General features: G+C 35.2%; 1 protein-coding gene across 1 annotated transcript in view; it reads left to right on the top strand.

The window, feature by feature from the left end:
- HDX (highly divergent homeobox) overlaps positions 1-25,875 on the top strand; it is a 172,215-nt gene that overhangs the window by 136,753 nt on the left and 9,587 nt on the right. Inside the window, exons 6-8 of the mRNA XM_032620009.1 lie at positions 2,790-2,997; positions 14,295-14,374; positions 17,245-17,328. Coding sequence (XP_032475900.1) covers positions 2,790-2,997; positions 14,295-14,374; positions 17,245-17,328 — 372 coding nt within the window. The remainder of the gene's footprint in view (positions 1-2,789; positions 2,998-14,294; positions 14,375-17,244; positions 17,329-25,875) is intronic.

Here is a 25,875-nt window from a genome sequence, read left to right as displayed (position 1 = left end):
TATATATACCACATGTTTATCCATTCATCTGTCAATGGACATTTAGGTTGCCCTATAACTATTAAGGAAATTGAATTCAAAAAAGTCTCCCCAAAAAAGAATCTACAAGTACCCATAACCTACAGCTAACATCATACTTTAATGGTGAAAAATAGAATGCTTTTCCTCTGAGACCAAAAACAAGATGTCCACTCTAAACACCTTTATTCAATATAGTAGTAGAAGTTCTAACCAGCGCAATAAATTGAGAAAAGGAAATAAAAGATACACTTGATTAGCTGTGTAGAAAATCATAAAGCATCTACAAAACACTCTTACAACTAATAAGTGAATTCACCAAAGTCTCTGGATACAAGATCATCATATAAAAATCAATTGCATGTCTGTATAGTAAAAATAAATGCAATGAAATTGAAATTTAAGATATTAATAAATTATTTGCAATCCCTCAAAAAATCAAATACTTACATGTAACTCTAACAAAACATGTACAGGACTTGTATGCTGAAAACTACAAAACACTGATGAAAGAAATAAAAGAAATTCTAAATAAATGGAGAGACATTCTGTGTTCATGTACTGGAAGACTCGACATAGTAAAAATGTAAATTCCCCCCAAATTGATATTCAGGTTTAACATAATTCCTATAAAATTCCAGCAAGATTTTTTGTTGATGTAGACAAGATAATTCTAAAATTCACATGGAAAGGAAATATGCTAGTATAGCTAAAACAGTTCTTGACAAAAAGAATAAAGTGGAAGAAATCCATCTACCAATTTTGAGACTTATTATATAACTACAGTAACCAAGACTGTGGTATTGGCAGGGTGATAAGACGTATAGATCATTGGAACAGAATGGAGAGCCCAGAAATAGTCCTGCACAACCATGGCCAACTTAGTTGATTTTTGACAAAGGTGCAAAAGCAATTCAATGGAGGAAGTCTTTTCAAGAAATGGTGCTGGAACAATTGGATATCTATAGGAAAACATAAATTAACCTTGATGTAAATCTCACACCTTATACAAAGTAAATTCATAATGGATCAGAGATTTAAGTGTAAAAAATAAAACTATAAAAATTTTAGATAACATAGGAGAAAATCTTTGTTGCCTAGGGTTGGTGAAGAATTCTTAGGAATAGGACTAAAAGCATAATCCATAAAAGAAAAAAGCAGTAGCTTGGACTTCATCAAAATTTTAAAAAACTTTTGTGCTGTAAAAGACAAGGATGATGAAAATACAAGCTACAGATGAGGAGAAAATATTTGCAAACCACATATCTGACAAAGAACTCATATCTGCTACAGAATGGGAGAAAATTTTGCAAAACCACTTATCTGACAAAAATTCATATCTAGAATATATAATGTACTTTCAAAACTTAATATTAAGGAAAAGACAACAATTACAAAATGTACAAGAGACATGAAGAGACATTTCACTGATATATGGATGGCAAAAAGCACATGAAAAGATTTTCAACATCACTAGCCATTAGGGAAATTAAATTAAGAACCTGATGATCTATTGCTACATGCACCAATGAGAACAGCTAAAAAAAAAAGAATTACTTATAATACGAAGTCCTGGCAAGAATGCCAAGAAACTGGATCTCTCATACATTGCTGGTAGAAATATAAAATGGCACAACTTTATGGAAACAATTTGGCAGTTTCTTTTAAAATTAAACATATAGTTACCATTTGACCCAGCAGTTGCATTCTTGGGCATTTATCTTAGAGAAATGAAAACTTACATCAGCACAAAAACCTGTACATGACTGTTCATAGAGTTTTAGCTGTATATAATAGCCAAAAATTAGAAACAACCCAAGTGTCCTCCATGTGAAGGGTTAAAAAAACATTGCAAAGAAACAGAAACAAAATGGTACATAAGTATCATGGAAGAATACTTAGCAATAAAAATGAATGGACTATTGATATATGTGACTTTAATAAATTTCCAGGAAATTAAGCTGAATGAGAAAAGCCAATTTTTTGAAATGTTTGAAGTCACATGTATGACTCCATTTATATAACTTTCTCAAAAAGACACCATTATAGAGGTGGAAAACAGATTGGTGGATGCCAGGAGTTGAGGATGGTGGGAGGGAGGAGAAGAATGGTGTGATAAAGGAACATAGAATTGTACACATATATTGTACAATATCAATTTCCTTTTTCTGTTATGGTGCTATAATTATGTAAAATGTAAACTGGAGGAAACTGAATGAAGACCAATTTTTGCAACTTCTTGTAACTCGAAATTTATTTTACTGTAAAAAGTTTTAAAAATTGATTCTAAAGCTAATAAAATGCAATTTTAGAATACTTAAAATACGCAGGTAGTCATTATGGAGCCAAACAAAGTTACTAGAAGGCACATTTTCACGTACAAAGAGCAAGATTGGAAATGGGATATGAAATATAGTTAGAGCTGCATGTCTGGTCCCTTTCAGAAAAGAACCAATTCATGTTTCTTTTGAAATATTTGGTGGATAATTTTCACCAGAAATAAAAACAAAAACAAAAAAGTGTTCTGTGACAGGCTGCATGTTGCTTGAAAATCTGAGTATTTAGATAAATATTTCTTCTAATAAGGTATTTTAAAATAAAAGCAGCTACTTTTATTTTAGCTTATTGAGTAATAATAAAACTGCATTAATCTAGGTATCTACTTATTCTTTTTAATCATATTTTATGCTGTATCCATTCATTATTTTAATGGCTAGAACTGCTAAGGTTTCTATTTTTACAAAACTTTCTCTTCTATTTCTCTTATAAAGACTTGGATTGGGAATCGAAGAAGAAAATATCGTTTAATGGGGATTGAAGTTCCACCTCCAAGAGGAGGCCCTGCTGATTTTTCTGAGCAGCCCGAATCTGGCTCTTTATCTGCACTCACACCAGGAGAGGAAGCTGGTCCTGAAGTAGGAGAGGATAATGACCGAAATGATGAAGTATCCATCTGTTTGTCTGAAGGAAGCTCGCAAGGTATTTTATATGCTCCATCTCCTAATGATATCTTTTGTGAATTTGATGTTTTTTTACTTGATTTTCAGCTTACTGCACTTCAAATCTAAAGTCCTCAAAACATTTGGTTAAATATTTGAAAAGAATAGACATATTTTTATTCTATTTTAAAATGATAGTTGTATATATTTAAAGTGTGCAACATATTTAGATATACATGTACATAGTGAAATGATTACTACAGTCAAGCTAATTAACATATCCATCTCCTCACATAGTTACCTTTGTGTGTGTGTGTGGTGAGAGCACCTGAAATCTACTCCCAAAGCAAATTTCCAGCATTCAATATAGTACAGTAGACCCTTAAACAACATGGCTTTGAACTGCACTGGTCTACTTTCAATAAATACATTGGAAAAACTTTTGGAGATTTGCAACAATTTGGAAAAACTTGCAGACAAACCATGTAGCCTAGAAATATCGAAAAAGTTAAGAAAAAGGTATGTCATGAATGCATAAAATATATGTAATATACATATAACATACAAAATATGTGCTAATCAACTGTTTATGTTATTGGTAAGGCTTCTGGTCAACAGTAGACTATTAATAGTTAAGTTTTGGAGGAGTCAAAATTTATACTTGGATTTTTAACTGTGCAAGGGGGTTGGTGCCCGTAACCCCCACGTTGTTCAAGGGTCAACTGTATTGTTAACTTTAGTCATCATGCTCTACATTAGTTATCTAGACTTATTCATCCTATGTAATTGCAATTTTGTACCCTTTGGTCAATATTTCCCCATTTTTCCCACCTCCTCACCTTGGTACCTACCATTCTACTCTCTGCTTCTATGCATTTGACATTTTTTGATTCCACATGTGAGATCATGCAATGCTTTTCTTTCTGTGTTTGGCTTACTTCAGTTAGCATAATGTCCTCTAGGTTCATCCAAGCAGTCGCAAATGGCAGGATTTTTTTTAAAGACTAATATTCCATTGTATATGTATACTACGGTTTCGTTATCCATTCATCTGTTAATGGACACTTAGGTTGTTTCCATCCCGTGACGAATGCTGCAATGAACATGGAAGCACAGATACCTCTTTGGGGTACTGATTTCATTTCCTTTGGATATATACAGAAGAGGAATCGCTGAATCATATGGTAGTTTCTTTCTTAATTTTTTGAGAAACTTTCATACTGTTTTTCATAATGGCTCTACCCCATTTTTTCCATATCCTCACCAACAGTTGTATTTTACCTTTTTGATTTTTAATGCTTCCACCTAAGCAGTCTCCCACATTGTTATCACAAAAAGTGACACTCATCTACCACAATAATGATCTCCATGATTCGAAATATTGATTATTACAACAATCCATAAACTATAGTATATGATCGTTTTAATTTTATTGGAATTCTAGTCAGTTTGGGTCAGAGCAATTTAAATGCACTGTAATCAAAGAGAGTATGGTATAACGTGACAAATACCAGACTAGTAGTTGGACAATCTGGGTACTAGTCCTAGATCTTCCACTAGCTGATTATGTGACTTCAGGCAAAGTATTTAATTCATCAGGCTTTAGTTTTCTCATCTGCAAAATAAGGGAATTAGGTTGGATCATCTTTATAATACTTTTCAGTGCTTCTCTAAATGAGAATTCAAATAATAACATGTAATCATACCATTTGTCCATGAGAAGTATTTTTCATTTGACTTCAAGCATAGAAAGAGTCCTCTCCTGACACCTTTTTTATGAACACTTTTATTGAGGTTTAATTTACATAGAATAAAATTCATCCATTGCAAAAGTAGAGTTCAATGATTTTTAGTAAAGTTTATAGAGTTGTACAACCATCACCATCACTAAAATCAAATTTTAGAATAATCTCTTCAAATCACTAAAATCCAATTATAAAATATTTTCACCACTTCAAAAAATTTCCTTGAGCCCATTTTCAGCCAGTACCCACTCCCACCTCCAAACCTAGGCAACCACAGATCTGATTTCTGACCATATAAATTTGTCTTTTCTGGGCATTTCATATAAATGAATCATATAATATATAGTGGGGGTGTTGCATCTGTAATAGAGAGAGAGAATTTTGCATTGACCCATTTTGTTTGTTTTTACTTTATCGATCAGGGTATTATTCACACTATATTTTCCAGTTTATTTTTGCCTTCTAAATTTTCTAATTGGGTTTTCAAATGTCAGAAATTTTGTTTGTAATTTTTATATTGTTAAATATACCAATTCTTTCCTTTATGGTTTGTGACTTTGGTGACAGGATTACAAAATCCTTCCTGTACTACAATTATGTAAACATACCCCATATTTGCTTCATGTATCCTTATGGCTTCACTTTTACAACATGATATTTATCCCACCTAGAAATTGTTTTGCTTTAAGATACGTGAAGACAATACCTAATTTTGTTTTTCCAAATGATTAACCAAATGCCCCTACACTATTTGTTGAATAAGTCAGCATTTTTCCAGTGAGTTTGTGTAGCTTTTTTTAATCAAAGATAGATAGATATATAGATAGATAGATGATAGAGAAATAGAGAGAAAGATAAACACAAATTCATGTATGTATACATACGCACATGGATTAAATTCTGGATTTCCTATTATGTTAGATTGATCTGATTGTTTATAACTGTGGTTTTATAAGATACCTGAAGATCTGGGAAGGCTCTCACTCTTAGCTCTTGTAGTACACTGATTCTTCTAGATGAACTTAGTTCATACCTTTACCCAATACCCCTCCCCAAATTCATTTAAGATTTTTGTTACTGCACTAAATGGATAGGATAATGTGGGAAGATGAATGCAGTTTTGCATGGGCTGAGTTTTAAATGAGGGCAGGACATCCATGTGGAGGTGACCAGCATACCCTTGGATAATATGGGTCTGGAGCTCAGAAGAAGGGGTAAGATATGAGAGGAAATATTGGAGTCACCCATATCGAGGCCAAAAAAATATTTCTAGCCATAGAAATAGATGACTTAGTTAGGTGAGAAATGGAAAACAAGAAAGGAAGATAGACAAGGACAGTGTGTTAAGAAATATCCAGATTTCTGGAGGAGAAAAAGGAGCCATTGAAAGAACATTCAGATATAGGAGAATCAGGATAGTATGTTATTACCAAAACCAAGGAAAGAAAAAGATTTCAGAAGGAAGAGGCATCATTATCTCAATGGTCTCATAGAGGTTGTGTATAAGGCATCTAAAGTGGCTAAAGGTACATAAGTGGACGATAGAACAGTGGTATGAGGGAGTGGAGGGAGAGGGATATGGGGAGCTGTTTTTCAATGGATATAAAGTTACAGTTACAGAAGAGGAGTAAGTGCCAGAGAACTGCTGAACAACTCAGTGCCTGTAGTTAGTAATAAGTGATTGTATTCTTAAAAACTTAAGAGGGTAAATCATGTTAAGCATTTGTAACACAAAAAAAGGGACACAAGGAAACTTTTGGAGGTGATGGATACATTTATTACCTGGACTGTGGTGGTGGTAACAAAAGTATATACAAGTTCAAATTCACCAAATTGTATACATTAATTATGTGCAGCTTTTGTGTACAAATATTTTCAGTGATTCTAAATAGAATCTTAGAGAATGATGTCTGGCAGCTATTTGAGGGATAGTGGGGAGGTAGGGATTTGTGTATTTCTATGAGTGGGTCAGAGAGCTGTGAGGAAATATTCTGATAAAAGGAAATTATATAAGCCCTTAAGGGGAGTTTCATTCCCCAACTCCATCTTCCCCACCTAAAAGGGAATTTTAAAAAATAAAATAGTTAATGGGAAAAAAGTGAGTTAATTTTAAGGTTGCTAATGGACCACTGCTCCTACACTAGCATCCTTTGTCATTTAATAGCTTGCTCTCTAGACAGCTTACATAGTAATCAAGATCTAATGAGAAAAATGAGAGATAATTTAATGCATGAATCAAAAAACACTTGATGGGAAGTGAGATTGCCTAGGATTCCTCTCGGTGGCTTATTTTTCACAGCTGCATGGTAACCTTTTCATTCTCATCAGAAATTGCAAAATAAAAGAATTTTCAAATACTGAAAAGAGTCTTTTTCCGTATGGTTTCCTACTAGCGCTGTCCTGTTATCATCCTCATTTTACTGATGGAGAATACTAATCTGATTTAACTGTGTGATTCTTTTGTGACAATTAAGTGAATTGTATCATCCGGCCTAGATTAACATAATACCTTTAAAATATGCTGACCATATTCTCTTCCAGTTATGAAACTGTAGTCGAATGTATGTTTACTTTGAGTTTCCATTAATTACATCTTAGAGATATGGAGGCAAGATAATCAGAGTAGCTTCCCATACTATTTCAGAAAACTAACAACTTGAAACTCAGGGTCCTTTATAATACAGCTGTTGATTCAATAGGGTTAGAGTCCTTTAAATGTCTAAGAAGAAAAAAAATGTCTTTAAACCAGGGCTCACATTTTACATGTCAAAAAACAATTAAAATCACTTTAAAATATTCTAGGAAAAAACTCTACGAGCAAAAACAAGGAATATTTTTTAAAACACAGTAAAAGGCAGGGTTAGCCAAAGTCACGAAAAAGTGCTGTTGATCTTTTAGCGGTTTCAAGTCCATTCTTTTGCTTCTGGGAGAGTAGGTACTTCCCTGATACAGAGCTTCTGACTTACCTCTAATTTCCTCCTACTTTCCACCTTCGCTTCTCCCATTTCCTTTGCCTTTCCATGTGTGGAGGTGAAGTGAAAGGATATGTGGTTGGCATTGAAAACGAAAAGGTTACCTGGATTCATCCCCCACACAGAACTGCAAACTTTAGCAAATGTAATAGATGACTCAGCTCCTTAATTTCAAGTTTTGTGTCTACCAAAATATATTTATGGTTGAGCAACTTTAAAGATTTATACTATCCTGAGAAGTGAACTGTCTAAAGTATAGAAACAACATCTATAATGTTAAATTCGTTAAATTTTATAACAAAGCCTCTTTTCAGCTGTACCTATTATGTATGTGGATATGCACATGAAAGATAATTCTGCATACAGCTACTTAGTGTGAGCATGTGGCCACCACATAAAGTGCCCTCTAGAGCTTTCACTGATTAGTATTCTACTTATTTATTTTCCAATTAAGAGAGCTGCTTTTGTTGAGTAATAACCAGACATATTGACAGTATTTAGCTTTCAAACTTTTACAGATGTGTAAGCTACCTATAAGCAAAAGAAAACATGCCTTATTCAGCTGTATAATTTCATACCTTTTTATTTTAGAAATCCTCAAAACAGTTTTTATATGCATCTTATAAAAGAATCATCAAATGATGGATGAATCTGTTGCTGGTAAAGCAGAACTGTTTACCAAGGTATGAGCAAGTGAGAACAGAAATGTAAGGCAAACCTCTAAGGAATGATACCAGTAAAGATCTGTTGATGAGCAATATAACTCCTATTTATAGGGCACCAGTACTAATACCAGCTCTGCATCTAAATCTGATGACAATTTTCCCTTCCTTCATTTCATTTAGTTGCTGATTACACAGGACTTGAAATGCGGTGATTTGAAATGTCCTAATAATTAATAAAATTTCCTCTATCTAGGAACCACTTTTTTTAACTTTTTATTTTATATTGGAGTATAGCCAATTAACAATGTTGTGATAGTTTCAGTTGCACAGCAAAGCGACTCAGCCATACATATACATGTATCCATTCTCCCCCAGTCTCCCCTCCCATCCAGGCTGCCACATAACATTGAGCAGAGATCCCTGTGCTAAATAGTAGGTCCTTGTCGGTTATCCTTTTTAAATATAGCAGTGTGTACATGTCAATGCCAAACTCCCTAACTATCCCTTCCCTCCACTCTTCTCCCACTGGTAACCATAATTTCATTCTCTAAGTCTGTGAGTCTGTTTCTGTTTTGTAAATGCGTTCATTTTTATCGTTTCTTTTTAGTTTCCACATATAAATGATATCATATGATATTTCTCTTTCTCTGTCTGACTTACTTCACTCAGTATGAAAATCTCTAGGTGCATCTATTTTGCTGCAAATGGCATTATTTCATTCTCTTTTTATGGCTGAGTAATATTCCATTGTATATGTGTACCACATCTTCTTTATCCATTCCTTTGTCAATGGACATTAAGGCTGCTTCCATGTCTTGGCTATTGTAAACAGTGCTGCAATGAACGTTGGGGTGCATGTATCCTTTTGGACCATGTTTTTCTCCTGATATATGCCCAGGAGTGTGATTGCAGGGTCATATGGTAGCTCTATTTTTAGTTTTTTAAGGAACCTCCATACTGTTCTCCATAGTGGCTGCACCAATTTACATTCCCACCCACAGTGTAGGAGGGTTAGGAACCATTGTTTTATAGAAAAAAAATATCAGTTGAATTTTTAGTGGACTTTGCATTAAAACTCTGGTAAAACTTCCCTGAATATCTTTAATTCTCAATGCATTCATATGTGAGTTCCTGGATGAGCAATGTTTTCCTCCTAGTCATTTCCCATGTTCATACACTGCACCCTTATATGTCTTTCCATGGGAAGGAATGGACTCAAAAAATCTTAGGAGAACTGATAACTATTTCTGTTCTTCTTTCTATGGTGAAATAAATTGTTCACTACCAAGGGGCTGAGAACTTCCACTAGTATTTATCCAAACAATCTATGACATGGCTGTGCAGAAAGAAAAGAGAGAAACATTAGCCCTATTTTTCTAAGGGTTAGAGGTAGGGGAAATCTTAAGACAGAGGATTATCTTGTAGACACACTATACTGTGAATTAGCCACTTCTCCTAGCTCAGCACAGAGAACTTTTTAGTACACTGATTTTTCTGAGTTAATTTTTCTTTAATTTTTTCTTTTCTCATTTTTAAACTATCGGGGTTTTTAAAAAAATTTCATTGCTGTTTTATTAGTATGACAGCCAGTGATTGACTACTCATTCATACTTACAGTATGCGAACTTCTTTTTCCAGTTTTGTTGAGATATAATTGAGCTACAGCACAGTATAAGTTTAAGGTGTACAACATAATAATTCGAATTACATATATCATCAAATGATTACCACAAAAGTTTTAGTAAAAATCCCCCACCTCATATAGAAACAACATTAAAGAAATAGAAAATTTTTTTTCCTTGTGATGAGAGCTCTTAGGATTTACTCTCTTAGCAATTTTCATTTATAACACACAGCAGTGTTAATTATCTTTGTCATGTTGTGCATTACATTCCTAGTATTTATTTATCTTATAACTGGAAGTTTGTACCTTTTGACCACCTTCATCCAATCTCCCATCCACCCACCCCCTGCCTCTGGTAGCCACAAATCTGATCTCTTTTTGTATGAGTTTGTTTCTGAAGTATAATTGACCTATGATGCTTTGTTAATTCCTGATATAAAAAATAGTGATTCAATATTTCTATACATTTCAAAACGTTCACCATGACAAGTATAGTTGTCATCTGTCACTAAAAAGATATTACATAATTATTGACTGTAATTCCCCACACTGTACATTTCATACCTGTAACTAATTTATCTTGTAATTGAAAGTTTCTACCAATTAATCTTCCTCAACTATTTCTGTCCTGCCCACACCCCACCCCATCTGACAACCACCTGTTTGCTCCCTGTACCTATGACTCTATTTCTTTTTGATTAGTTTGTTCATCTGTTTTGCTTTTTAGATTCCACATATAAGTGAAATCACACAGTATTTGTCATTCACTGTTTGACTTATTTCATTTAGCATAATACCCTCTAGGCCCATCCATGTTTTTGCAAATGGCAAGGTTTCATTCTTTTTATAGCTGAGTAATATTCCACTGTGTGTATGTGTGTGTGTGTGTGTATACCAGATTTTTCCTTATCCATTCATCTATCAATGGGCACTTAAATTGCTTCCATTTCTTGGCTATTGTAAGCAATGCTACAATGAACATAGGGGTGCATATATCTTTTTGAATTAGTGTTCTCATTTTCTTTGGTGAATACCCAGAAGTGGAATTGCTAGATCATATGGTAGTTTTATTTTTAATTTTTGAGAAGTCTCCATGCTGTTTTCCATAGTATCTGCCAGCACTAATGTACATTCCCACTAACAGTACACGAGGGTTCCCTTTTCTCCCCATCCTCGCCAACAGTTGTTATGTCTTGCCTTTTTGATAATAGGCATTCTGACAGATGTGAAGTGATATCTCAAAATGGTTTTGATTTGCATTTCCCTGATGATTAGTGATGTTGAGCATCTTTTCCTGTTGGTCATCTCTATGTCTTCTTCGAAAAAAAAAATGTCTATTCAGGTTCTCTACTTATTTTTAACTTGGGTTGTTTGTATTTTTGATATTGAGTTGTATGAGATCTTTGTATATTTTGGATCTTAACCCCTTATCAGATACATCCTTTGAAAATATTTTCTCCCATTCAGTAAGCGGCCTTTTTGTGTTGTTGACAGTTTCCTTTACTCTGCAAAAGCTTTTTAGTTTGATGTAGTTTTACTTGTTTATTTTTGCTTTTGTTTTCCTTGACTGAGGATATATATCCAAAAAAATACTGCTAAGACTGAGGTCAAAGAACTTATTACCTATGTTTTCTTCTAGAAGTTTTATAATATCAGGTCTTACAGTTAAACCTTTAATCTGTTTTGAGTTTTTGTATATGGTGTGAGAAAGTAGTCTATTTTGATTCTTTTCTATGTAGCTGACTAGTTTTTTAAACACTATTTATTGAAGAAGCTGTACTTTCCCTATTGTATATTCTTGCCTCCCTGGTCATAGATTAATTGCCCTTATAAGTGTGGGTTCATTTCTGGGCTCTCTGATTCTGTTGATCTATGTATCTGTTTTTGTACTAGAATCTTACTGTTCATTACTGTAGCTTTATGGTATAGTATGAAATCAGGGAGTGTGCTACCTCTTGTTTTGTTCTTCTTTCTTAAGATCATTTCAGCTATTTGGGGTCTTTTTTGCTTCCATACAAATTTTAGAATTATTTTCTCTAGTTCTTTGAAAAATGCCATTGGTATTTTGGTAGGGAATGCATTGAATCTGTAGATTGCTTTGTGTAGTATGGTTCTTTTAACAATATTAATTCTTCCAACCCATGAACGCAGAATTTCTTTCCATCTGTTTTGTCATCTTCAATTTATTTCCTCAGTATCTTATAATTTTCAGAGTACAGATCTTTTACCTCCTTAGTTAGATGTATTCCTTGGTAATTTATTCTTTTTGATGCGATTGTGAATGGGATTGTTTTCATAAATTCTCTTTCTGGTAGTTCACTGTTAGTGTATAGAAACACAACAGATTTCTGCATATTAATTTGTTATCCTGAAAATTTACCAAATTCATTGATGAGTTCTAGTACTTTTTAGGGGTATATTTAGTATTTTCTATGTATAGTGTCATATCTTCTGTAAACAGTAAGAGTCTTCCTTGTTCCTTTCCAATTTAGATGTCTTTTATTTATTTTTCTTATCTGATTGCTATGTCTAGGACTTCCAATACTATGTTGAATAAAAGTGGTGACAGTGCCACTCACTGATGGGCAGAGTTGTGTCCCACAGTCTCTGGCTATAGGGCCCTGGGAGTCCTGGGGTTAGCACAGGTGCACTGGTGACCTGGGCCAGGTCCTGGGCACTCTGGTGGATGTAGTCAGGTCCTGGAGCAGCTGGGAGCTTAGGAGATCCTAAGGCAGTCAGCCTGCTCATGGGTGAGGCTGTGTCCCTTCCTGGCTAGCTGTTTGGTCTGGGGCATCCCAGAACTGGTGCCCACCGGTTGGTGGGCAGGGTGGGTCCTGGCACTAATAAGCTAGAGGGGGGATTCCAAAGTAGTGTTTACCAGCAACAATGTCCTTATGGTGGAATGAACTCCCCCAAATGGCTACTGCCAGCATCTGTGTCTCCAAGATGAGTTTTAATCACCCCCGGCTTCTCCAGGAGGCTCTCCAAGATCAGCAAGTACATCTGAGCCAGGCTCCTTTCAAATTATTGCTTCTGCCCTGGATCTTGGAGGGTGTGAGATTTTGTGTGTGCCCTTTAAGAGTGGAGTCTTTTTCCCACAGCCCTCTGGCTCTCCTGAAAGTAAGCCCTGCTGCCCTTCAAAGCCAAACTTTCCGGGTAGCTCATCTTCCCAGTGCAGGACCCCTGGGCTGAGGAGCCTGATGTGGGGCTTCAATCCCTTGCTCCTTGGGGAGAACCTCTGCAATTATAATTATCCTCCTGTTTGTGGGTCACCTTCCCCAGGTGTATGGTTTTTCACTATACTGTGTCTTTGCCCCTTCTACCCCTCTTCTTGTGGCTCCTTCATTATATGTCTAGCAGTAAAGATTCTTTCCTGCTAGTCTTCATGCTGCTATCATGGGTAGTTGCTCTGAAATAGTTGCAGTTTTGGTGTGCCCATGGGAGGAGGTGAGCTCAGGGTCTTCCTACTCTGCCATCTTGGCCACTCCCCTTACAGTATCAGAATACTAAATTTTGATCATAAAAAGAATACATGTTCATTATATAAAATATTGGAACATACAATGAAAAAGTTAGAAATATTCCTACCCCTCAGTGATATCCTCTCTTGAAATGGGGGTGAGAGAATATTTATGCCAGTGTTTTCTCTGCATATATACAGGATTGTTTGTGTGTGTGTACATGTATATACACATCCCTTTTTACAAAATTGAAAATGTACTATATTTATAGCTTTATATCATGTATTTGAACATTATTTGTATCACTTTTTTCTTATTAAAATGAGCAATACATGTTTATTGTAGAAAATATTTAAATATAAATAAGCAAATGAAAGAAAATAAGAATTATTAAAGTGAGTAAATTAGACAAAATGAAGAGTAATACAAGTTGCCTGTAATTTCAATCAGAAATAATAATGGCAATGTTTTGGTGTAAATAACGTCAGTATTTCTTTTCTCCATGAGAATGTGTACTTGTTTTCTTTTATAAAATTAAGATCACAGTGTAGCTATAGAGTAGATTTTGTCACCTTCATTTTTAGTGGCTTTCTAGTATTTATTGTAAGGATAAGCCCTACACGATTTACCCAAGCCTTCATTGTTAAGCATATAGGTTACTTCATTTTTTAAATTATAAGCAGCACAGTGATGACCATCCTTAAATTCAAATCCATCCACACTTATTTCCTTAGAATACATTGTTAGAAGTAGAATTACCATTTGTGTCTTTTTACAATAGAGAAATTATTTAAGTGATTTTGAAAAAAGCATTCTCAATAAAGTTTTAAGGAATGAAAAATGAAATCATGGCCTTCTTTGTTTCTGTAGAGGAGTCCAGTGAAGTTGTTCTAAATGAGGCAAGGGCTCATAAGGAGGAGAGCCACCATACAGTATCTGCAGATAATGTGGTATGTATGTTTTGAAATTCTTTCCTCATTATATGATGGATTCCAAGGATTTGTTTCCAGTTGGTGAAAATATCAGCATTTTCAGAATAAAGGCTTGCTCCACTTCACAAACCAAAATGGATCTGTTACCAATGCAATGATATATCTTATAGGGTCTAATAAATGAAATTTAAAGCGATGTCATTTATACCTTTTTTTTAAATTTAGGAGCTTTGCAAATATAAAAACCTAATGCTTACTACACATGTGACATTTTATACATAACAAGTTATTTTGCTTCAACACATTTAGCAAAGAGCAGATTTTTCTCATTTGACAGATGGCAGAGTTAAAAAAGTTTAGCCTGAGACCATGGAGGAAGGCTTACTTAGTTCTGGGACTTGTATCCAAGGATTCCTGATTCTTGTGTTCTTTGTTCAGACCATACCTATCTACACTGTTTTTGGAAACTTTTCTTCTTTTTAGTTAAATTGGACTCTGCTAGTCATCTTAAAAATTGCAGCAATGGAAGAAAGGCAGTATTAAGAAACTGAATAGCAAGCAGACACAGCCTACATGTGGATTAAACTGAGTTTTGTGAAAATGTAAACATTGATATATAGAGATCTTCTCTAAGCAGCTGTATTAGCAGCATCTGTTTATATTCTGACTCCAACAAATAATACAGAAATCAAGATGGTATTAACCTAAAGTCAGACATAAAGGCAAATGTCATTGTGCTTTTGTTTTGCTTTTGCTTTTGAATCAGTGTTTTGTGCTTGTGCTTGATTGCAAACTTTACAAATGGTCCCTATAATGGATTTTTCTGTTACAAAATGGCTGTAACTTCAAGATTTACCCTGGCTTCCATTACAAACATTATTTATCTGACACTATAATTCTGTCACATCTCCTTAATAAAAGTTGAGCACATAAAATACAGTTTTGTTCTTTTTTTGTTAGATATCGACAATATATAACAGTATTTTCCACATACAGAGTGTAGTTTAGGATTGCATTTTACTGATTTCAGTCCTGATTTAAGTTTATATTTGGCCCTTCTAAGAGTAAATTCAATGGACATATAGGAAAACATACTTTTATTCTGAAGCAAAGTTGTGTTTTCATTAGATAGCTAGTAATAATTGTTTTCTGCAATTATTAATTGTGCTAATATTCTTAATTTCACCAAGTAATAATCTCCTTTGCTCCAGATTTGAGTAATACTATTACAAATTATATACAATTATTTACAAATTGGAACTCTTTTCCCCTAAAGACATGTTCACTTTTAGTCTGAATTTCTCAGCATTGGATCTCCCCTGTGGCAGACATTTGAAGATAATGAATGAAGTCATGGCATGGGATGACTCACAGTCACTTAGGCACCTAATTTTTCAAGAGCAATTGATTTTCAGAGACAAAACTCCAAACTTTCAAAAGTTTATCTCCTCTGCCTATAACTTTTGAGTGTCCACAATTATTAATGGATGACGAATCACAAAGACATATAAGACCTATTTATATGTGCAAATCTATACAGTGGTCCTTGGGGCCTTCCTCCCTGGATTACTTAGCTCTTTTTTCCCAGAACCAATCCAAATAGAAAAATCTAAAAAAACAACATCAAAAAAGATATCAAATCTGCATTCTGGTGAGAGCTTACACGATTAAGCCCCGAGTTTATAGTGATTGTAATAGAAAACAAAACATTAGATTCATCTCCAGGCAGCAGTAGAAAGCAACTTCATTGCAGCTGTCCTCCTGACTCAGAAACCTGCAGGTCACAAACGCTGTTATAGTATCATATTCTCATAGGCAATATATCAAATATGATCATTCCCAGTTCATTTGTGATTTTTAATCACCATATCTATTGCTGGGTAGGAAACTTGATTTCAAATTCTGCCTACAACATGTTGCTATTAATGTGATTGTTCTTAAAAGACTGCCTAGTGACTAACTCTAGCTTAGCTTTTCTCTGTTTTAAATTTTCTTTTTGGTTGGCAGGATTTAAATGTTTAAAAGTGTTTTTTCTTAACTGTGTTTTTCATATGCAAAAGAAAAATTAAAGCCAATTTTTTTTTTCGTTTTGCTTTTGCTTTTTTTAAAAAAAAAAGTTCTATGATTAGAGAACTTGCCTTTCCTCCATGGTTGGAGCTTATTGGTCATTTTTTTTCCATCAGTGCTAAGCTGTTTTGTTCATTCTTTTGACAAATATTTAATTAGTACCTACTGTGTGCGAGATACTGTACAAATTATGCTGTACCTTAATTCTAAAGCTAAGGGCAGTTTAGTGTGTCTCTTGTTCTTGCTCTCTTCTCTTTCTCACTGTCTAGTGAAGGAAACAAATCATCCTGATCTTTTTGCCATTACATTATAAATGTCTGTTTTTAATTGTATAACTAATGGAATGCCGTAAATAAGTGAATTTCTTTTTAAAGCTGTATTTGACTTTGCAATACATGTCATATGTTGATATTTTACATTACAAGTTGCAAAGAGATATATGGAAACTTAAAAAAGAAAGCCCTTCCAACCAATTAAATTTGGTTATCGTTGAACAGACTACCCTTATAGGAAGCAAGCTCCCTTCCTGGAGGGCACTATTTAAGCAGAGTTCGAATGCCTATTATTTCAGGGATATTGTGAAAGTGTTTTTTTTTCTGTTTTAAATAGTATTACAATAATTTTCTCTTACTGAGGGAGGTGGCTCAGACACATACTGGGTGTAAAGCTGAGTAACCAGTCAGTTAGAGTTATTCTGGATAACCTAGACTAGATAACCTCATCACTAAAACTGAATATTGAATGTATATATGCTCTATACATTACTGAGTATAGTGATGATCAGATATATATTTAGGAAAACTTCTTTACTTGTGTTACAGAAAATAGAAATTATTGATGATGAAGAAAGTGACATGATAAGTAATTCTGAAGTAGAACAAGTGAATTCTCTCTTGGATTATAAGGTAAAAGTATTTTCAGATTCTGAATATTTAAGAGAAGATATTAAAGGAGGCAGACTTTTACAGTACCTATGTACCAGTTTATTTCACTTCCATTTGATAAATTAGGTATACTGGGACTCTGCATTGACTCTCTCAGGCACTTGGATATCAGTCAGAGTGCTGGACATTTTAATTAATGCTGGCTGGTTTAGTGGTTATGGTTTTAAGCACAGTTTGCTGAGCAGGAGTAATTATTGATGGTGTATGGCAAGATAAGGCATAGTGGTGGTTAATGTGAAATGTATGACAATGGCTTTTTAAAGCCCATGTTCATTTTTAAATGATGGTAAAGGGGGTATTTTCTCCAGTGTCCCTTGCTAATTTTATCTTGAATTTCAATTTCTGAAGACATTTTTTGAATATAAGAATATACCTGTTTTAGAAGTTTAAAAACAATTCCCAAAGCAAATACTGAATGAATATTAAAAGAAATGACCTTTTCTTAATGTCACTTGTTACTGAACTGAAAGACTTACTTTGACAGTGTGCCATACATAATTTTGTTTTTATTAAATTTTGACATAAGCTATCATCAGTCTAATATGTCAATATGTTTTCTGCATAGAGGTGTAATTGTTTTCCCTTTGTTAATCAATATCCTGTCTTACTAGGTAATTTGGGGCCTTCTGAAATTTGGCAACAGATTCATCCATTTCATGCACAAAAGCTATTTTCTTAAATATCATACATCTTCAAAGCAGAGACTAGTAATCTTAAGATATTAACAATAAATAACATTTAATCAGAAAAGACAACAGCTGTCATTTTCTCAAAAATCTTTTCAGTTTTACTATAATTGAAAGTTATGTCATTCAACAGATTCTGTTTTCCAAATGTTCATAACATGTCAGACTTTAAAATATTGAACATTGCAAACACAGAAGGAAATTAGTTTTTGAAATTTATTTGCAAAGTGGTCAAAGAGCACAATATAATCCTATATTTAAACTGTATTTTCAGCTAATAAAATTATAAAGTTGTTGGTTCTGAAGTACAGGAGATCCTTGTAATCACTCCCACATGGTCATACAATATTTCTAAATGCCCAGTTCAGAATTAAAATGGCTCTGCAAGCCACCACTTGGCACAGGCTATGGAAACTACAGACGAGAGGACTGGATTGCACAGCTGTTAAGTATGCTCCACTTACTACACGCAAACAGTTCCGATAAGGCTGGGCCCATAACTCAGAGGATCCTTTCTAGCACATTTCCACTCTGGGGCACGAGCCCACGTGAGAAGGTTTCAAGCTGAAGACCTGGGCAGGCCAGAGTATCCAGCCCAGAAATTTGAATTATCATTTTCATTGACTTCTAAAGGACATTTAATGATCCAGTGTTTTCTTTTTTTTTAACATCTTTATTGGTGTACAATTGCTTTACAAGGGTGTGTGAGTTTCTGCTTTATAACAAAGTGAAATAGTTATACATATACATATGTTCCCATAACTCTTCCCTCTTGCATCTCCCTCCCTCCCACCCTCCCTATCCCACCCCTCCAGGTGGTCACAAAGCACCGAGCTGATCTCCCTGTGCTACGAAGATGCTTCCCACTAGCTATCTAACTTACGTTTGGTAGTGTATATATGTCCATGCCTCTCTCTTGCTTTGTCACAGCTCACCCTTCCCCCTCACCATATCCTCAAGTCCGTTCTCTAGTAGGTCTGTGTCTTTATTCCTGTCATACCCCTAGGTCCTTAATGACATTTTTTTCTTAAATTCCATACATATGTGTTAGCATACGGTATTTGTCTCTCTCTTTCAGACTTACTTCACTCTGTACGACAGACTCTAGGTCTATCCACCTCATTACAAATAGCTCAATTTCATTTCTATTTATGGCTGAGTAACATTCCATTGTATATATGGGCCACATCTTCTTTATCCATTCATCCAATGATGGGCACTTAGGCTGTTTCCATCTCCAGGCTATTGTAAATAGAGCTGCAATGAACATTTTGGTACATGACTCTTTCTGAATTATGGTATTCTCAGGGTATATGCCCAGTAGTGGGATTGCTGGGTCACATGGTTGTTCTATTTGTAGTAATTTAAGGAACCTCCATACTGTTCTCCATAGTGGCTGTACCAATTCACATTCCCACCAGCAGTGCAAGAGTGTTCCCTTTTCTCCACACCCTCTCCAGCATTTATAGTCTCTAGATTTTTTGAAGATGGCCATTCTGACTAGTGTGAGATGATATCTCAGTGTAGTTTTGATTGGCATTTCTCTAATGATTAATGATGTTGAGCATTCTTTCATGTGTTTGTTGGCAGTCTGTATATTTTCTTTGGAGAAATGTCTATTTAGGTCTTCTGCCCATTTTTGGATTGGGTTGTTTCTTTTTTTTGTTATTGAGCTGCATGAGCTGCTTGTAAATATTGGAAATTAATCCCTTGTCAGTTGCTCCATTTGCAAATATTTTCTCCCATTCTGCGGGTGGTCTTTTGGTCTTGTTTATGGTTTCCTTTACTATGCAAAAGCTCTGAAGTTTCATTAGGTTCCATTTTTTTATTTTTGTTTTTATTTCCATCTCTCTAGGGTGTGGGTCAAAAGGACCTTGCTGTGATTTATGTCATACAGTGTTCTGCCTATGACTTCCTCTAAGAGGCTGATAGTTTCTGGCCTTACATTTAGGTCTTTAATCTATTTTGAGCTTATTTTTGTGTATGGTGTTAGAGATGGTTCTAAACTCATACTTTTACATGTACCTGTCCAGTTTTCCCAGCACCACTTATTGAAGAGTGTGTCCTTTCTCTATGGTACATTCCTGCATCCATTATCAAAGATAAGGTGACCATATGTGCGTGGGTTTATCTCTGGGCTTTCTATCCTGTTCCATTGATCTATCTTTCTGTTTTTCTGCCAGTACCATACTGTCTTGATTACTGTAGCTTTGTAGTATAGTCTGAAGTCAGGGAGCCTGATTCCTCCAGTTCCGTTTTTCATTCTCAAGATTGCTTTGGCTATTCGGGGTCTTTTGTGTTTCCATACAAATTGTGAACTTTTTTTCTAGTTCTGTGAAAAATGCCAGTGGTAGTTTGATAGGGATTGCATTGAATCTGTTGATTGCTTTGGGTAGTAGAGTCATTTTCACAATGTTGATTCTTCCAATCTAAGAACATGGTATATCTCTCCATCTATTTGTATCATTTTTAATTTTTTTCATCAGTGTCTTATAATTTTCTGTATACAGGTGTTTTGTCTCCTTAGGTAGGTTTATTCCTAGATATTTTTTTCTTTTCGTTGCAGTGGTAAATGGGAGTGTTTTCTTGATTTCACTTTCAGATTTTTCATCATTACTGTATAGGAATGCTAGAGGTTTCTGTGCATTAATTTCGTATCCTGCAACTTTACCAAATTCATTGATCAGCTGTAGTAGTTTTCTGGTAGCATTTTTAGGATTCTCTATGTATAGTATCATGTCATCTGCAAACAGTGACAGTTTTACTTCTTCTTTTCTGACTTGGATTATTTTCTTTCCTTTTCTTCTCTAATTGCTGTGGCTACAACTTCCAAAACTATGTTGAATAAGAGTGGTGAGAGTGGGCAACCTTATCTTTTTCCTGATCTTAGTGGAAATGCTTTCAGATTTTCACCATTGAGGATGATGTTGGCTGGGGGTTTGTCATATATGGCCTTTATTATGTTGAGGAAAGTTCCCTCTATGCCTACATTCTGCATGGTTTTTAACATAAATGCGTGTTGAATTTTGTCAAAAGCTTTCTCTGCATCTATTGAGATGATCATATGATTTCTCTCCTTCAGTTTGTTAATATGGTTTATCACATTGATTAATTTCTGTATATTGAAGAATCCTTGTATTCCTGGAATAAACCTCACTTGATTATGGTGGATGAACCTTTTAATGTGCTGTTGGATTCTGTTTGCTAGTGTTTTGTTGAGGATTTTTGCATCTATGTTCATCAGTGATATTTGCCTGTAGTTTTCCTTTTTGTGACATCTTTGTCTGGTTTTGGTATCAAGGTAATAGTGGCCTCGTAAAATGAATTTGGGAGTGTTCCTCCCTCTGCTATATTTTGGAAGAGTTGGAGAAGGATAGGTGTTAGTTCTCTAAATGTTTGATTGAATTCGCCTGTGACGCCATCTGGTCCTGGGCTTTTGTTTGTTGGAAGATTTTTAATCACAGTTTCAATTTCAGTGCTTGTGATTGGTCTGTTTATATTTTCTATTTCTTCTTGATTCAGTCTTGGCAGGTGGTGCATTTCTAAGAATTTGTCCACTTCTTCCAGGTTGTCCATTTTATTGGCATAGACTTGCTTGCGGTAATCTCTCATGATCTTTTCTATTTTTGCAGTGCCAGTTGTTACTTCTCATTTTTCATTTCTAATTCTATTGATTTGAGTCTTCTCCCTTTTTTTCTTGATGAGTGTGGCTAATGGTTTAGCTATTTTGTTTGTCTCCTCAAAGAACCAGCTTTTAGTTTTATTGATCTTTGCTATTGTTTCCTTCATTTCTTTTTCATTTATTTCTGATCTGAGTTTTATGATTTATTTCCTTCTGCTAAATTTGGGGGTTTTTTCCTTTTTCTTTCTCTAATTGCTTTATGTGCAATGTTACATTGTTTATTCGAGATGTTTCCTGTTTCTTAATGTGGGTTTGTATTGGTATAATTTCCCTCTTATAACTGCTTTTGCTGCATCCCATAGGCTATGGGTCATCGTGTCTCCATTGTCATTTGTTTCCAGGTATTTTTTGATTTCCTCTTTGACTTCTTCAGTGATCACTTCGTTATTAAGTAGTGTATTGTTTAGCCTCCATGTGTTTGTATTTTTTACAGATCTTTTCCTGTAATTGATATCTAGTCTCATAGTGTTGTGATTGGAAAACACACTTGAAACAATTTCAATTTTCTTAAATTTACCAAGGCTTGATTTGTGACCCAAGATATGATCTATCCTGGAGAATGTTCCATGTGCACTTGAGAAAAATGTGTATTCTGTTGTTTTTGGATAGAACGTCCTATGAATATCAATGAAGCCCATCTTGTTTAATGTATCATTTAAAGCTTGTGCTTCCTTATTTATTTTCATTTTGGATGATCTGTCCTTTGGTGAAAGTGGGGTGTTATAGTCCCCTACTATGAATATGCTACTGTCGATTTCCCCTTTTATGGCTATTAGTATTTGCCCTATGTTTTGAGGTGCTCCTATGTTGGGTGCATAAATATTTACAATTGTTATATCTTCTTCTTGGATCGATCACTTGATCATTATGTAGTGTCCTTCTTTGTCTCTTGTAATAGTCCTTATTTTAAAGTCTATTTTGTCTGATATGAGAATTGCTACTCCAGCTTTCTTTTGGTTTCCATTTGCATGGAATATCTTTTTCCATCCCCTCACTTTCAGTCTGTATGTGTCTCAAGGTCTGAAGTGGGTCTCTTGTAGACAGCATATATATGGGTCTTGTTTTTGTATTCATTCAGCCAATCTGTGTCTTTTTGTGGGAGCATTTAGTCCATTTACATTTAAGGTAATTATTGATATGTATGTTCCTGTTCCCATTTTCTAAATTGTTTTGGGTTAGTTACTGTAGGTCTTTTCCTTCTCTTGGGTTTCTTGCCTAGAGAAGTTCCTTTAGCATTTGTTGTAAAGCTGGTTTGGTGTTGCTGAACTCTCTCAGCTTTTGCTTGTCTGTAGAAGTTTTAATTTCTCCGTCAAATCTGAATGAGATCCTTGCTGGGTAGAGTAATCTTGGTTACAGGTTTTTCTCCTTCATCACTTTAAATATGTCCTGCCAGTCCCTTGTGGCTTGCAGAGTTTCTGCTGAAAGATCAGCTGTTAACCTTATGGGGATTCCCTTGTGTGTTATTTGTTGTTTTTCCCTTGCTGCTTTTAATATGCTTTCTTTGTATTTAATTTTTGATAGTTTGATTAATATGTGTCTTGGCATATTTCTCCTTGGATTTATCCTGTATGGGACTCTCTGTGCTTCCTGGACTTGATTAACTATTTCCTTTCCCATATTCGCGAAATTTTCAACTATAATCTCTTCAAATATTTTCTCAGTCCCTTTCTTTTTCTCTTCTTCTTCTGGAACCCCTATAATTCGAATGTTGGAGCGTTTAATGTTGTCTCAGAGGTCTCTGATACTTCCTCAGTTCTTTTCATTCTTATTTCTTTCTTCTGCTGTGCAGTAGTTATTTCCACTATTTTATCTTCCAGGTCACTTATCCGTTCTTCTGCCTCAGTTATTCTGCTACTGATCCCATCTAGAGTATTTTTCATTTCATTTATTGTGTTGTTCATCATTGTTTGTTTCATCTTTAGTACTTCTAGGTCCTTGTTAAAAGTATCTTGCATTTTGTCTATTCTATTTCCAAGATTTTGGATCATCTTTACTATCATTATTTTGAATTCTCTTTCAGGTAGACTGCCTATTTCCTCTTCATGTGTTAGGTCTGGTGGGTTTTTATCTTCCTCCTTCATATGCGGTGTGTTTTTCTGTCTTCTCATTTTGCTTATCTTACTGTGTTTTGGGTCGCCTATTTGCAGGCTGCAGTTTCATAGTTCCCAGTGTTTTTGATGTCTGTCTCCAGTGGCTAAGGTTGGTTCAGTGGGTTGTGTAGGCTTTCTGGTGGAGGGGACTAGTGCCTGTGTTCTGGTGGATGAGGCTGGATCTTGTCTTTCTGGTGGGCATGTCCACGTCTGATGGTGTGTTTTGGGGTGTCTTTGGATCTATTATGATTTTAAGTAGCCTCTCTGCTAATGGCTGGGGTTGTGTTCCTGTTTTGCTAATTGTTTGGCATAGGGTGTCCAGAACTGTAGTTTGCTGCTTGTTGAGTGAAGCTGGGTGGTGGCATTGAGATGGAGGTCTCTGGGTGATTTTTGCCATTTGATATTATGTGGTGCTGGGAGGTCACTTGTTTACCAGTGTCCTGAAGTTGGCTCTCCCACCTCAGAGGCACATCACTGACTCCTGGCTGCAGCACCAAAAGCCTTTCATCCACACAGTTCAGGGTAAAAGGGAGGAAAAGTAGAGAGAAAGAATTAGTAGAAGTAGTAAGAAAGAAAGGGAGGAAGGAAGGAAGGAAGGAAGAAAGAAATAAAGAAGAAAAGAAAGAAAGGAGGGAGGGAGGGAGGAACAGTTGGAGGAAGGAAGGAAGGAAGGAAGGAGGGAAGGAAGGAAAATAGAAAGAAAGAAAGACGATAAAATAAAATAAAGTAAAATATAATAAAGTTATTAAATCAAAAAATAATTGTTAAGAATAATAATTTTAAAAAAACAAAAAACGGACGGAGAGAACCTTAGGACAAATGGTGGAAGCAAAGCTATACAGACAAAATCTCATACAGAACATACACATACACCCTCACAAAATGAGGAAAAGGGGAAAAAATCATAAATCTTGCTCTCACAGTCCACCTCCTCAATTTGGGATGATTCGTTGTCTAAAGGAGGGAAGGAAGGAAGGAAGGAAGGAAGGAAGGAAAGAAAGAAAGAAAGAAAGAAAGAAAGAAAGAAAGAAAGAAAGAGGGGCTTCCCTGGTGGCGCAGTGGTTGAGAGTCCGCCTGCCGATGCAGGGGACACGGGTTTGTGCCCCGGTCCGGGAAGATCCCACATGCCACGGAGTGACTGGGCCCGTGAGCCATGGCCGCTGAGCCTGCGCATCTGGAGCCTGTGCTCCACAACGGGAGAGGCCACAACAGCGAGAGGCCCAAGTACCGAAAAAAAAAGAAAGAAAGAAAGAAAGAAAGAAAGAAGATAAGTAAAATAAAATAAAGTTATTAACATTAAAATTAATAATTAAGAAAAAAATTTAAAAAAACAAATGGACACATAGAGCCCTGGGACAAATGTTTGAAGCAAAGCTATACAGAGAAAATCTCACAGAGTAGCATACACATACACACTCACTAAAAGAGGAAAAGGGGAAAAAATCATAAATCTTGTTCTCAAAGTCCACCTCCTCAATTTGGGATGATTCGTTGTCTAAAGGAGGGAAGGAAGAAAGAAAGAAAGAAAGAAAGAAAGAAAGAAAGAAAGAAAGAAAGAAAGAAAGAAAGAAAGAAAGAAAGAAAGAAAGAAAGAAAGAAAGAAAGAAAGAAAGAAAGAAAGAAAGAAAGAAAGGAAGAAAGAAAGAAGGAAAGAAAGAAAGAAAGAAAGAAAGAAAGGAAGAAAGAAAGATAGAAGGTAAGTAAAATAAAATAAAGTTATTAAAATTAAATATTAAGAAAATTTTTTTTAAAAAAAACAAGAGAAAAATGGACAGATAGAACCCTAGGACAAATGGTGGAAGTAAAGCTATACAGACAAAATCTCACACAGAAGCGTACACATACACATGCACAAAAGGAGGAAAAGGGGAAAATATCATAAACCTTGTTCTCAAAGTCCACCTCCTCGATTTGGAATGATTTGTTGTCTATTCATGTATTCCACAGATGCAGGGTACATCAAGTTGATTGTGGAGCTTTAATCCGCTGCTTCTGAGGCTGCTGGGAGAGATTTCCCTTTCTCTTCTTTGTTCTCATAGCTCCCAGGGCC

The sequence above is a fragment of the Phocoena sinus genome, chromosome X (genome assembly GCF_008692025.1).
Source record: "Phocoena sinus isolate mPhoSin1 chromosome X, mPhoSin1.pri, whole genome shotgun sequence".
NCBI classification, from domain to species: domain Eukaryota; kingdom Metazoa; phylum Chordata; class Mammalia; order Artiodactyla; family Phocoenidae; genus Phocoena; species Phocoena sinus.
The sequence above is the reverse complement of the archived record's forward strand: the minus strand, read 5'-3'. Positions and strand labels throughout refer to the sequence as shown.